This window comes from Amblyomma maculatum, chromosome 1 (genome assembly GCF_055883805.1).
Source record: "Amblyomma maculatum isolate TAMU_Amacu chromosome 1, ASM5588380v1, whole genome shotgun sequence".
NCBI classification, from domain to species: Eukaryota; Metazoa; Arthropoda; class Arachnida; order Ixodida; family Ixodidae; genus Amblyomma; species Amblyomma maculatum.
Window position 1 is genome coordinate 150,280,429 of NC_139344.1, and position 12,645 is coordinate 150,293,073.

Genomic DNA, 12,645 nt, shown 5'->3' on the forward strand with positions numbered 1-12,645 from the left:
TATAACGGCTGTCTTCCAGGCTTCTGGTATTGTTCCGGATATCCATATTTTATTAAAAAATTCCAATAATGCATCTACTGACAATGAAGTCAAATGAGCAAGCATTTCATAATGCATTTCATCTGGTCCTGGTGCAGTTTGTTTGTCGGCATTTAATACTCTAGTTATTTCTTCAAGTGTAATTAAACAGTTAAACGGTTCATTTGTGCCTCCAGCTATTGGGAGTCTGTTTTTCAGCTGCTGTTTTATACTTTATAAAGGAATGTGTATAGTGTGCCGAACTAGAGATTGTAGCGAAATGTTCCCCCAATATGTTTGCTTGTTCTTCTACACTCGTTTGTGTACCAGGAGTTGTTAAAGGTGGAATCGTGAAAGGATAGTATTTGCCGTCTAGTTTATTAACCTGCTCCCACATTTTTTTAGATGTGGTTGAGCTATTTATTGATGACACATAATTTTGCCATGAGGCTTTTTCAGCTTCACGGCGAATGCACCGTGCTTTAGCCCTGGCCTTTTTAAAAGTTATAAGGTGCTCATGTGTGGGATATCTCCGGAATATTCCCCAAGCTTTATTTTGTTTTCTTTTTGCCTCTTTGCACTCTTGTGTATACCACACTTTATGGTTTTGCTGTACAGTTCCCGAGGACTGTGGAATAGCTAGGTGTGCTGCAGCAATAATACAAGCTGTAATCTCTTCCTTCAGCTCATCTATGCTGAGATTTTCTGAAAATACTTTTATGAGGTCAGCTTTGGACTGGAAAAGTGTCCAATCTGCCAAGTGAAGTTTCCATCGCCGTGGTTTGGTTAGAGTGATGGATGGTGAGGATGTTAGACTTATTATGACAGGTAAATGATCACTTCCATATGGGTTGTCGAGAACGTCCCATTTAAAATCGGTGAAAATTGATGGTGAACAAAATGATAGATCTAAGCAGCTCATTTTTCCTGAGCTTGGGGAGCAATATGTTTGTTTACCTGTATTCAGGAGGCAGACGTTGTTGCACAGCAAAAAATCTTCTAAAATACGTCCTCTACTGTCTGTTTGCTCACTCCCCCAAAAGGAGGAGTGTGAATTAAAATCTCCAACTAAAATATATGGTTCAGGTAACTGTTGTAAAAGTTCCTCTAAATCGTGAAGGGTAACAATGACATGAGGTTGAAGGTAGACAGAACATATTGTGATTGTTTTATAATGAACAACAGTAACTGCAACAGCTTCGAAATTAGTTTTGAGATGGACTTCTCGCGTTGCAATACTGCTCTGCACAACAATAGCAACGCCTCCGGAGAGGCGACCTGCTTGCTCTCTGTCACATCGAAACACTTTGTGCTTTTTTAAGATTTTTTTTTTTTTTTTTGTTGAGGTCCCAGATTGGTCTCTTGTAGGCATAGGACCACAGGGGACAGTGAATTTAAAAGGTCTGTTACGTCATTGTAATTTCTTAAAAGTCCTCTACAGTTCCAATGCACTCAGAACGCCATTTTATATGAGGAAGGTAGAGAGACTAAGTTTTTTCTGGCCCGGTGATTCGGGCCTTTTCTTTTCTAGTTCGCTCCAAGGAGCTCCGTCGCCTGTCAGATGTTGACGGCCCCGGACGGTCGTCGTTTGTTGTGTCCATTGCGTCCTCAGACGTGCTGGACGATTGTGCAGACTGCACAGACACATTTGTGGTAGATCTCGCCGTTACTGGAGAGACCTTGGGGCCAGCTGACCTAGAGGCCCGCGCAGCCTGCTTTGGGGTTGGTGGAGCAGCCCCAGCTACTTCCACCGGGGACGTCGAAGTCCCTGCCTTAGGTGCACCGTGTGTCACCTGGGCAGGTTCCAAGGACTGCTGTGACGCCGCCCCCTTTTGCGTCACAACAGAATAAGTTGGGGTGTGAGTGGACGTGAGTTTCTTACGTGCTTCCCTGTAAGTGAGGTTTTCTTTGACTTTTAGTGTGATGATATCTTTCTCTCGTTTCCATGTTGGACAGGTTCGTGAGTAAGCAGCGTGGCTGCCCTCACAGTTGATGCAAAGATGTGTTTCGGATTCACAGTTCTCAGCGGGATGCTCGTGGGAGGCACACTTCGCACATGTAAGTTGGCCTCGGCAAGTCTGTGAGCCGTGGCCATACCTTTGGCATTTGAAACAGCGGCGCGGGTTAGGTATGTACGGTTTCAGTTTTATCTTCGTGTACCCTACCTCCACAGCCTCGGGCAGTGTGCTCGATTCGAAGGTAAGGACTAAGTGCCTGGTCGGTATCTCTTTGTTATCCCGTCTGATTTTAATTCTGAACACATTGATGACATTTTGTTCTCTTAGTCCTTCAAGGAGTTCTTCTTCACTTAGGTACTTTAGGTCGTCATTTGAAATGACTCCCCTCACCATGTTTAGAGAGCGGTGTTTGGTGACATTAACTGGGCATTCCCCAAAGCTGGTTACTGTAGGGAGTTTTTCATTCTGATGATGGTACATAATTTCCAAGAGAAGGTCGCCATTTGGAAGTTTTTTGACATTGTATCCTTGGCCTATTGCTTCAGTCAATGTCTTGGTCACGACAAAAGGAGATATTTGCCTAGCTGTTTTTTGAGGGTCTTCACTGTGCACCACGTGGAAGCGTGGGAATCTGTTTGCATTCTTTAGAAAGAAGTTTGCAGTTTCATCGGTCCGTCCCCTTTTTCGGGAACGATCATTGGAGAGCAAAGAAGCCATACAGTAAGTTTTTGTTCAGCCGGGGTGGCGGCCACCCACCATGGAGCCCAACGAGGGGACGGGACAGGAACTCGCAAAGCAGTCCTGCCCACGCCAGCCGTACACCCCGACTATAACCAAATATGGCATAACGCAGGGTGGTTAGCCACACAAGGTTAACCCTCGCCGCCTGGAAGTAGGAAGAAACGAAGAAGGTAAGAGAAGACAGGACAGTTGTAAGAGAGGGGATAGGAAAGTGAAAGATGGAGGGGAGGACAGGAAAAGGCGACTGCCGATTTCCCCCGGGTAGGTCAGCCCGGAGGTGCCGTCTGTGGGAAGCGTGGGCCAAAGTGGTGTGTTGCCTCCGCCGAGGGGCCTTAAAGGTCCAAACACTCGGCATCAGCTCAACCACCAGGATCCCCTTTTCCCCAGACACGGCGATGCCACGCACGGCTAAGCATGGGTGCTCGGGGTCCGTGGTGTCGCACAGTACACGCAAACATCTGCTTTAACAGATGCCCCCTGCGGGGGATTAAGATATGCAACGGATTCTCAATAACAATGCTTGATAAAACAGAAACTACAAGGGCTGCCACAATTAGGTCCGAAATGTGCCTCTTAACAGCTTACAAAGTGCTTCTAGCATTGCCATGTAGTGGTTGCATATTCTCAAGTGCACACTGACAGACAATGCATTCTATCACTTCCTCAGGGGGCAAACAAAGGCTCCTTAAATATATTATAAACATACCCGACTTTGCCACAACGACTGAGCTTCGGATAAGCAAACTTTTGGTTCAGCACCCCAAATTCTCCGATATATCGGTACCAGAGTGCAAACGTTTGAAATTCAAATCTGATCCACCACTGCAGCCCAACCTCCCAAAGTTATCTTTACCTAAAGAAAAATTAAGCCAATTGGAAAACTAAGTGTTCTGCTTGAAACACGAAACAAAGCCACCACTCAATAGTTCTCTCCTTCAGCGACATTTTATACAGAAGAAACCTTTTTTGCAGGTACAACCATGGCATAGCAGCATGGCTACTTGACATGCCTCTGGAAAGCCTACACCAAGGATGTCAGCGACACACAAAGCAAATGTGCTTTTTCAAGGCAACGTATCAACTGTGAAAATCAACACCAATATTTTAATGAAATGTCAAATGTGCACTCCTAATTTCTGTGAGCTCTCACATATATGAAGAAATTATGCAGACACAGCAAGCACTGCACAGAAAGAATGCCTTAGAATTCAGAAGCCACATTTATGGTAAAGACCACCTTTAACCAGAAGAAGCCAAGCAAAGCATAAACCTAGATGTCATGCCACCCTTCCCTGTCACTGCAAAGGGGGTGAAAGGCAGAACACAGATTTAGCAATCTGGCTGCATACATACTATTCAACAACAAGGCATACATGCAACTTCAACATGCTCTCTGTAAAGAGAGATGAATGCAGAAAAGCTTATAGCAAAAATTCTGAGCAAAGTTTTGGTGAGCCATATGCATTATGAACACATATTTAAAATATTATAAACGCACACAAATGAATGCATAATGTAGCAAATGCTGCGGTTCACAGCAAGCTAGGAGAAAAGACTCACGGTGCAGAAGATGCCAGCCGCACGCTTAATTTCATTAGTGATGTAACTGCATATTCCTTTGTCACAAGCTGCACTTGATTGTTGCTCAGCATCTTCTCATAAAAATCTACAATTTCATCTTCAGTAACCTGCAAAAAAAAAAAAAATGCAAAATACAGTAAATCTCACTATTTAAACTTTAAAATGACCAAGAAAAAGTTAGAATTTTTAAATGTATTTACAAAATCTGCCGAAAGCCATCTGTACGTCTGCATCACAAATCTAATACTACAAGCTAGACAACGCCTGTCTACATTCAAGATGAAAACCAAGCAATGAAGATTTCTTGCGGTAAAGTGCCTTGCTTTACACACTGTCAGGAATAAGAATTGCTCCAAGATAATAAAGGCTGCTGGAACCCTTTTTGAAGTGCACTGCAATATCACTTGTACCTCTCCATAAATTGCCCCTTTGAGTTTTGACGAAGTTTCATCACAAGGACACAGAGTTTCAGCATATGGAATAACGGAAGAAGCAAGTAGATGCAAGCAAGGGAAATATATGCAGGCGTGAGAATGGCGTGATGCCATACAAAAAGAAAAAAAAATACCAGTGAGGCTCCCAGCAACATTCGATTGAATGCCATACAAAAAGAAAAAAAAAAAAAAAAATACCACTAAGGCTCCCAGCAACATTCGAGATTGCACAACTGGCTGATGCACGTGCACGATAACAGCTGAAGAATGGCATGAAGCAAAACCAAAACTATGCGCCTAATCTCTATTTTGGCAAAGGGGGACTTATACCATTGTCACACTTGCTATAACGACCATAATGCCCATGTCCAAGCTGTGCGAGCACCCTTGTTTCGTGCAAATGAAGCTCCAGAAGGTCTATTTGGATTTTCACTACCTATGTGGGTTGCACCTTGACACGATTCCCCATCCGGATTAACTGGCATGAGATAACACATCATCCGAATTAACGAGTGTCCAACACCAGGCTTACAAAAGTGTAGGCTAAATCTGAGCTCCAAGTTCAATTATCCAAGCTTCTTAATTAATAGGGGTCAATTAATGAGATTTTACTGCAATGCTAACCACTTATCCCAAGCAATTATACAAATAACAAGCAATGCCAGAAGGAGCTTACTACCTCAATAACCCTTTAACTGGAGAGTTGTAAAAAATGTAAATTGGTTTATGGGAAGGAAAGGTACAGTACCGTCACACTTCTCCATAGACATTTGCGAGAATTTTTTTTTTTGCCTACCAAACCATGCTTCTTTTGTGCCACAAATGAATGCAGCGGTGTCTAATACAAAACAAAAGATCAGGCGACACTGAGGCAGTGACCGATTATCGAGCACTAGCTCGGCAATCTAGTGAAGCAATCGTTTGTCTGGCTCAATGAAAGCTGCCTGGCAGTGGCGATATAATGATGCACACGGCGTGGTGCTTGGCTCCCCTTCCATCATCGTGTGGCAGCGATAGCGAGGAGTGCAGCTGTTTATATACGCCCGGTGGGTGTAGACTACACACAATGCCACCTGTTGGAACATAAGTGGCACCATCTAGTGAACAAGTTTTGCATTAATTTGGCATGCAAACTTTGTTTATATCCAGATTACATGGTGTATTATATCCACCTTTGCTATATCTGGTATACTTTCTTCGTTACATCTGAAATGAATGCTACGAGCCAAATTTAGGTAGCAATGTGTACAGTGCAAACTGATGAATCGTTTGACACTGAGCAGAGCATCCTGCAACAAGCAATTCGGCTGCAATGGTCGTCTGAAGATACGCAGAGGGCATGGTTTGGGAAAGCAAAGGTCATCGATGCGAATCCCCCCTTAGACTAGGCTCTGACTCAACTAGCAATTCTGTGCTCCGTGACCCGCCGAATTATTTGACACATTTGACACCACCCCGAACATTATAGTATGCCCAATGGGTGGCCCATAAATTTTATACAAGTGGTGATACAAAGGGGTCCAACCTCAATGTCTGCCCCCCAGACTAGGCTATATACAGAGAAACAAAAGCATAGGCCTGAATTGCCACGCTCAAGAACCACTGCTACACGACCGTCGTTGGTGTAGTCGCGTGGTATATACACATTGTTGCTATGCGTTGGCCACTCTGAGTTACCATTTTGAAACGATGGCTCAGATGACTCTGAGAAACTTGACTAGTACAGCTAATGCTCTAAAAAAAATAAAGCCCATTTCATATTTCCTTGAAAGAAATGACTGTTTGCCATGACACCTCAAAACCAGAATCTTTAGATCATTTTTTTCTTAATGTGATACGTTTTGAAGCAGGAAATCGCACAAAGGGCAACACACCACTTTCGAGCTTCCAAGCTGGCCACTTAAAAATTCCCAACACCTATTTAAATATTCATAAACAGTTCTCATTTATATTGTTACAGGACGAGATAGAAAAAGTGGGCAGCGGTGCAGGTAGAAGTGCTTGTGCTAGGCTTGTGTTTTCTTGTTTTCACTGGCTTGCAGCCCTGTAACATTTTAGTGGAGTTGCTGGGATGTTCGTCCCTCATAACACTAGCGTTGGTGCTTCGGCACCCTGAGACTGCCTTGATCATCGGCAGTAGGTTCCTGGTGTGCATCACCCGGCTGTTCCCCAGCCTGACAGAGTCTATCCAACCTTACCATTCTCCCCAATCCCGTCCACAGTCCTAACCACAGGACGTGATGAATGAGACACCAGGCCAGAAGACACTAACAAGCCAAGATGCTACCCAGACATCAGGACACAAAGCACACGAACGAGATTGATCAGAGGATCCCATCAACCCGACACACCAACCAGAGACGCCGCCACGTGACCATATCACGCCTGCCCTTGCATGCAATGCATGCCCGGGATTCGACTGTCGGATCCTAGCGACCTGTGTCCCGGACGCTTCCTGTGCCAGGCTTCATCCAGTCATCACAGCGGCGGCGCTACCTTTGGTTTGATTTGGTTTATGAGGTTTCTAACGTCCCAACGCGACTCAGGCTCTGAGAGATGCCATAGTAGAGGGCTTCAGAAATTTCAACTACCTGGAGTTCTTCAACGTGCACCGACATCGCACAGCATGCGGGCGCCTGGCTTTCTGCCTTCATCGAGCTGCCACAACCTGGATTCGATCCCGCATCCTTGGGCACAGGAGTCGAGCACCCTAACCACTGCACCACTGCGGTGGGGTTCTGCTACCTTCCTTCTCTTGTCTCCACCCATCCATTTACAATCATCATGTCATAAACCTCATCAACTTCGACATTCTGCTTTGTCCAAGATCGGGATGCTCGCTCGGTGGCCCTGGGTAGCGTCATGGATGAGAAAGAAGGAGTTGGCGGGCAGTGGCATAGGCAGGAGCGCTCTTGCACCACCAACATTCATTAAAAGTCACCTCATCACCATCGGTCACATTCTGTTTTCCCGTTTTCACTGGCTTGCCACCTGGCAACAATATTGCAGAAGAAAAGAGCTCCATCTGTGGACACACTCCCCAGGGTGCAAGTGCAAGAAGCACACATCTAAGTATGCACTTGCCAGTTAATGGGTTAAAGGGCCTGCAACAGACAATACTTGGTGTGTATGTATGGCAACAAAACACAGTACCAGCATGCATGCACACCTCCAGTGGGGAAATCCTGGCATAACATAGATTAGGCCGCAGTCTAATGTGTAAAACATGATGAAACTGCAGTATCGTTAAACAAACTTCAAGGGTCTGGAAAAAAATATCTGAATTGCTTGAAGTTCCAACCATTCAATGACCCTTAAATTTATTAGGTGAAACACTGTGCAATGGTTGCCTCCTTTTCTGATGAGAACAGCTTTATAGCAACTGTTTTTCACATCTCAATCAATCAATCAATGGATTTTATTTGCCAGAAATATCTGGATGGTCACCCTGGGCTAAAAGCTGTGCACATAACGTGCATACTGTCGACAGCGTCAAAGCAGAACAGCTCTATAATGAAAGGGGCCTCAGTACCATCCTTCACGGTGCAACACAGTATAGTAGTGGAGGCCCTCACAACCGTCTACATTGCTAAAAGCTTCACCACACAAAAAGTGATCAGTATGTGAAAAAAGCGTAGCTTTTATCAACTCAAAAACTACATGAATGGAAGCATGGGAAGCAATACTGCATGCTTAAACTTTCCTTTGCCACATAAAGATGACCAAGTCAAACAATTTAAAGCAGTCGTGCATAGTTAGAATTATAAAACACAATTTTGCCAAGGCATCAGATGTGCACACTTTATTTGAAATGAATGATGTATATTCTGCATACTTCTTTCAGCCAAGAGTACTTTAAAAACTAGAACATAGGTCAAACTAGTGCACCCTCAAATTACCAGCTCTAAAGAAAATCACTGAATGACAAAAGTACTGAAAAACACTCTTACATTACAACAAATGAGACTCAATCAGCTCTGCACACCGATGACATATTTATTTCTGTTTACATTTAAGTATTGCGTCAGCATATATTTACATGCCAGCAAGCCATGAAATGTGCAAGCATTACTCTGAGCCATCCAAGTCAAGTTGGAAGACGAGTGCTTCTTGCTGTCCACATCTCAAAGTGCACCATCCTCTGTACCGTACAGCGAGTTGCTTATGCTACACCCAGCCAGAAGCAGCCAGCAACAGTGGACACTGCAGGTTACCAGCCAGGGTGTCACCCAGCATCTCTGTACTATAAAGTCTGCGCACTTTATCTATAAATGGCTTACTGACCCAATTATTTGGTGAATGTGGTACCCCACCGGGGTGGCGCAGCAGCTACGGCGCTCGGCTACTGTTCTCAAGGACGCAGGATCGAATCCCGGCCTCGGCGGCCGCTTTTCGATGAAGGCGAAAAGAAAGGTGCCCGTGTGCTGTAAGATGTCAGTGCATGTTAAAGAACCCCAGGTGGTCGAAATTTCCGGAATCCTCCACTACGGCATCTCTCATAGCCTGAATCGCTTTGGGACGTTAAACCCCAGAAAATAACCAATTATTTGGTGTCCTCACAATGTCGCCATGCAGCATTCCTGATGGTGGCAATGACGCAAGACTGATGCGAAACTCGCGTTGTTTTTCAGCCGATTAATGTTACATAAGATGGAGGTAGACTTTTGACTGTAGTTTTTCGAAAAGTGTTCAACCTATGTTCTAGTTTTTATAGCGGGCAATTTCATGGGAGCCCCTTTACCTACATGCTCAGTCAACTTCACGATTCAGCAGCTCAAGCTACCAAAAGCACATGACCACGATCAGAAAACAGTAGGCCCATAAACTCACATTGACAGGGTCTGCGTCAGACCCCTCTGCAGAGTTGAGCAGGTCCCCAAACTCTCCAAGACACCAACAAGCCACTTGGGCAAGAGGCTGTCGTGCACAGAAGTCTTCTTGGGAAACCTGCCGCCACAGCTGTTGCACTGTGTATGTGTGAAGAGAACTAGTTTCTGAGATGAGCTGAATGAGGCTGCCTACCACGTCGTCCCGTACATAGTTGCCTGCCTGCACAAGAACAAAACCTCTCAATATAGGCGAAACTGCCTACAGGAGCCCAAGCAAAAGCAATTACTTACTGTTGTCAAAACTTTGATCATGGTGTCAATGTGCCATCGCTTCGAGGGTGAATACCTAGGAAGCAAAGAAAAACAAGAGGAATAAAGTCAAGCGAAGTTCATTTGGATTCTTTTACTGATCCATAAATAAGGTTATAATTTGGGCAGTACAGCTATTTCTGTAGTAAGCAGCATATAAACAGTAGAGCAATACGCTGAGGCCCACAAGCAAGCTATTAACTAGAAAAGCACGCATATTTCTGCCAGCAATGTGCTCGAGTTTGTTGGCATATGTTGCTAGTATAGTGAGACAGCACATGCTTACCCATAAAGTACATCCATTTTTGTAACCACGTCACAATAGTGCACAGAATGAATGCAGTAAAAGGGTGAAGTCCAAGCACAGTAATATTTTCGAAGTTGCACAATAGGATAGACAAAAGCTCATATAGCAGCTGTACCAGTCATTAACAGCAGTACTTTCTTTTTTTTTGTTGTTAACACAACCACATTCAAAGCATTGTTTGCCGGATAATCTGGCACTAGTGAAAAAAAGAGAAAAGAACGTTCCCACTTGTTCGATCTCAAAATTTCAAATGCAGACAACCACCGTGCAGGTGCTCATCAGATAAAATTACTGTGATGAAAATGGTTCTCGGCAGTTTTTTTTTAGGCCCATTCGATAATTCGAGCTTTAAATCAATTCGGACATTACTTCCACGAAACAGTGCTTTTTAGGAGTCACCAAAGCTGTTATTAACAGTAGTGCTACTGCACACTGTCAAGCTGAACATTAAATTTAACTAAGAAAAGTATATGTGGCGAGTAAGTCAAACAACCATGACGTGCGAGCAGATGAAACTGTGATAGGCGGAGCAGCATTTGAACTTACATTTCTGCAGCAATGAAAAGGTTTGAAGAACAGAGGGCTTTGAACTCGGGGTCAGCCTTCTCCAAGAACACCAGCAGCTCTTTCGTCATGGCTCGAATGTTTTGCATATTGATAAGAGCAAAGCATAGCTCCAGTGCACGTCTGAATCAGAAAGGCACACAACTTCAATCAGTGTTTGAAAGCATTTCCCACTTTTAAATCTGCCTCAAGGCCATGACAAGCTATAAGTTCCAAGTTCAGCCTACGAGCAGTAAGGTTACTTTATAGAGGTCATTTTACACAGTGTATACACATGCACAGAACACCATCTCCTTTGAAATCATACCGTATTCACTACAGTAGACTCCCTTGAGATGAACAAACCACAAAATTAGCTGTCTTATCAGAAATTCATCTTAAGTATCCCTAAAATTTATTTTACGTGGGCATACTAGGTGTGTCAAAATACATGTTATTGCACTATGCATGAAGCGAGCTGAAGACTGCGAGCATGAAACCAGTTCATGTTGTCCTACTTGAAAATGACACTGCCCAGTGTAAGCAAGATGGTGCCATTTTTTTTTCTCAGCATCAGCAAAAAAGCTTGCCCCATGAGATAGCTTCTCCATTGTTCTCTGTGGTCATGCATGGAAGCAGCCATCTAGTGGGAGTACGCATTTTCGCGCAGAAGCATATTTTGTTTATTTTCTTTTTGCTTGCCTACTTAATGTCACGCAGACACCCTGCGAGTGCCAATACATGTGGTCGCCATAACTCGCGGCTGTTGCAAAAGTTAATTGTACCTAAAGGATACGTGAAAGAATTCACCTGAAAAAGATTTTTTATTTTTACTTTGAGTTTATTGGAAAATAAACCAAAGTCTCACACTGTTCTCCTTAACCAAAAAATAATCTTAACAGAGTTCATCTTAACAGGAGTCTTCTATACGTATGTTCCTGAACTTCCAGTTCATTTTAGACTTCATCACAGAAATCCAGAAAAGCCTGTGTTTCACATGCTTTCATTCCTTATAGGAAAAAAAATTTGCCATGTTTTCCATCTTTTATATAAGAAAAAGAAAAGACAGATGACTAACAATCAATCCGTGCAAAATGGTACAAGAAAAACAATTAATTATTCAATGCAGCTGGAATACATATGTCATACCTGCGAATAGAAACATCAGGATCCTTGAGGCAATCTAAGATGGTATTACGGTGTCTCTGAACTGCTGTGTAGTCAGCATGCACTGTCCGGAGCAATGTGTTGAGAGCCACATAGCGAATGTTCTTGTCCGTGTTGAGGAGAAACCTGCCCAGAATGTTTACCCCCAAAACCTGTCAAGTAAAAACAGCAATTTACCCAATGCACACCACAAAGTACACTAATGCACAGCAAGAGACACATACACACCAATAAAGGCAACATATACGAATGCACTACCCTTGCATGTGCTGCAGCCCTCAGTAGGAAAAGTAACATAGAAATCTTTATACATACATAATGGTCCACCAACTAGCTCACACTCTTACCCTACTACTTATTATGAAAATCAGGAAACAGCCCCCAGCTTCTAAATAGCTGTAGCCACGACTAAAAGGAACACTGTCAGGACAGGTAATTTTGTTCAATAGGCAGGTTCAGTAGAACGACAACTCAGAAAAGCCTGTGAAGAAATACATAGTTGAGCTTGCAATGCACAAGCAATTTTGGAACAAGAGTTTTTATATGAAGAAGAGAAGTCTTAAGGAGCTTGGAAACCTTAAAACAAAAACTCAACCATAACCAAATAGTTAGCCAAAGAAGTAACAAGTGGATTTGCAAATACCCCTTTGATGTGCCTAAAAATGATGCACAAGAAGTTTCCACCACATGTGATGGTATGTCACTGCAAGCGAAAAAAGTGATACTAAGCCACCTAACTTCTCTAAAAACTGCCTTCC

The 12,645-nt window shown here is 43.6% G+C and overlaps 1 protein-coding gene across 10 annotated transcripts in view; it reads right to left on the reverse strand.

Annotated features, from left to right (window-relative positions):
* The window catches only part of AP-1gamma (adaptor protein complex 1, gamma subunit), a 136,862-nt gene that overhangs the window by 71,455 nt on the left and 52,762 nt on the right, over positions 1-12,645 (reverse strand). For all 10 annotated transcript variants that reach the window (XM_084589267.1, XM_084589269.1, XM_084589266.1 and 7 more), the window contains 5 exons: positions 11,870-12,039; positions 10,724-10,864; positions 9,853-9,907; positions 9,563-9,781; positions 4,278-4,405 (listed from right to left, as the gene is read on the reverse strand). In XM_084589267.1, coding sequence (XP_084445393.1) covers positions 4,278-4,405; positions 9,563-9,781; positions 9,853-9,907; positions 10,724-10,864; positions 11,870-12,039 — 713 coding nt within the window. The remainder of the gene's footprint in view (positions 1-4,277; positions 4,406-9,562; positions 9,782-9,852; positions 9,908-10,723; positions 10,865-11,869; positions 12,040-12,645) is intronic.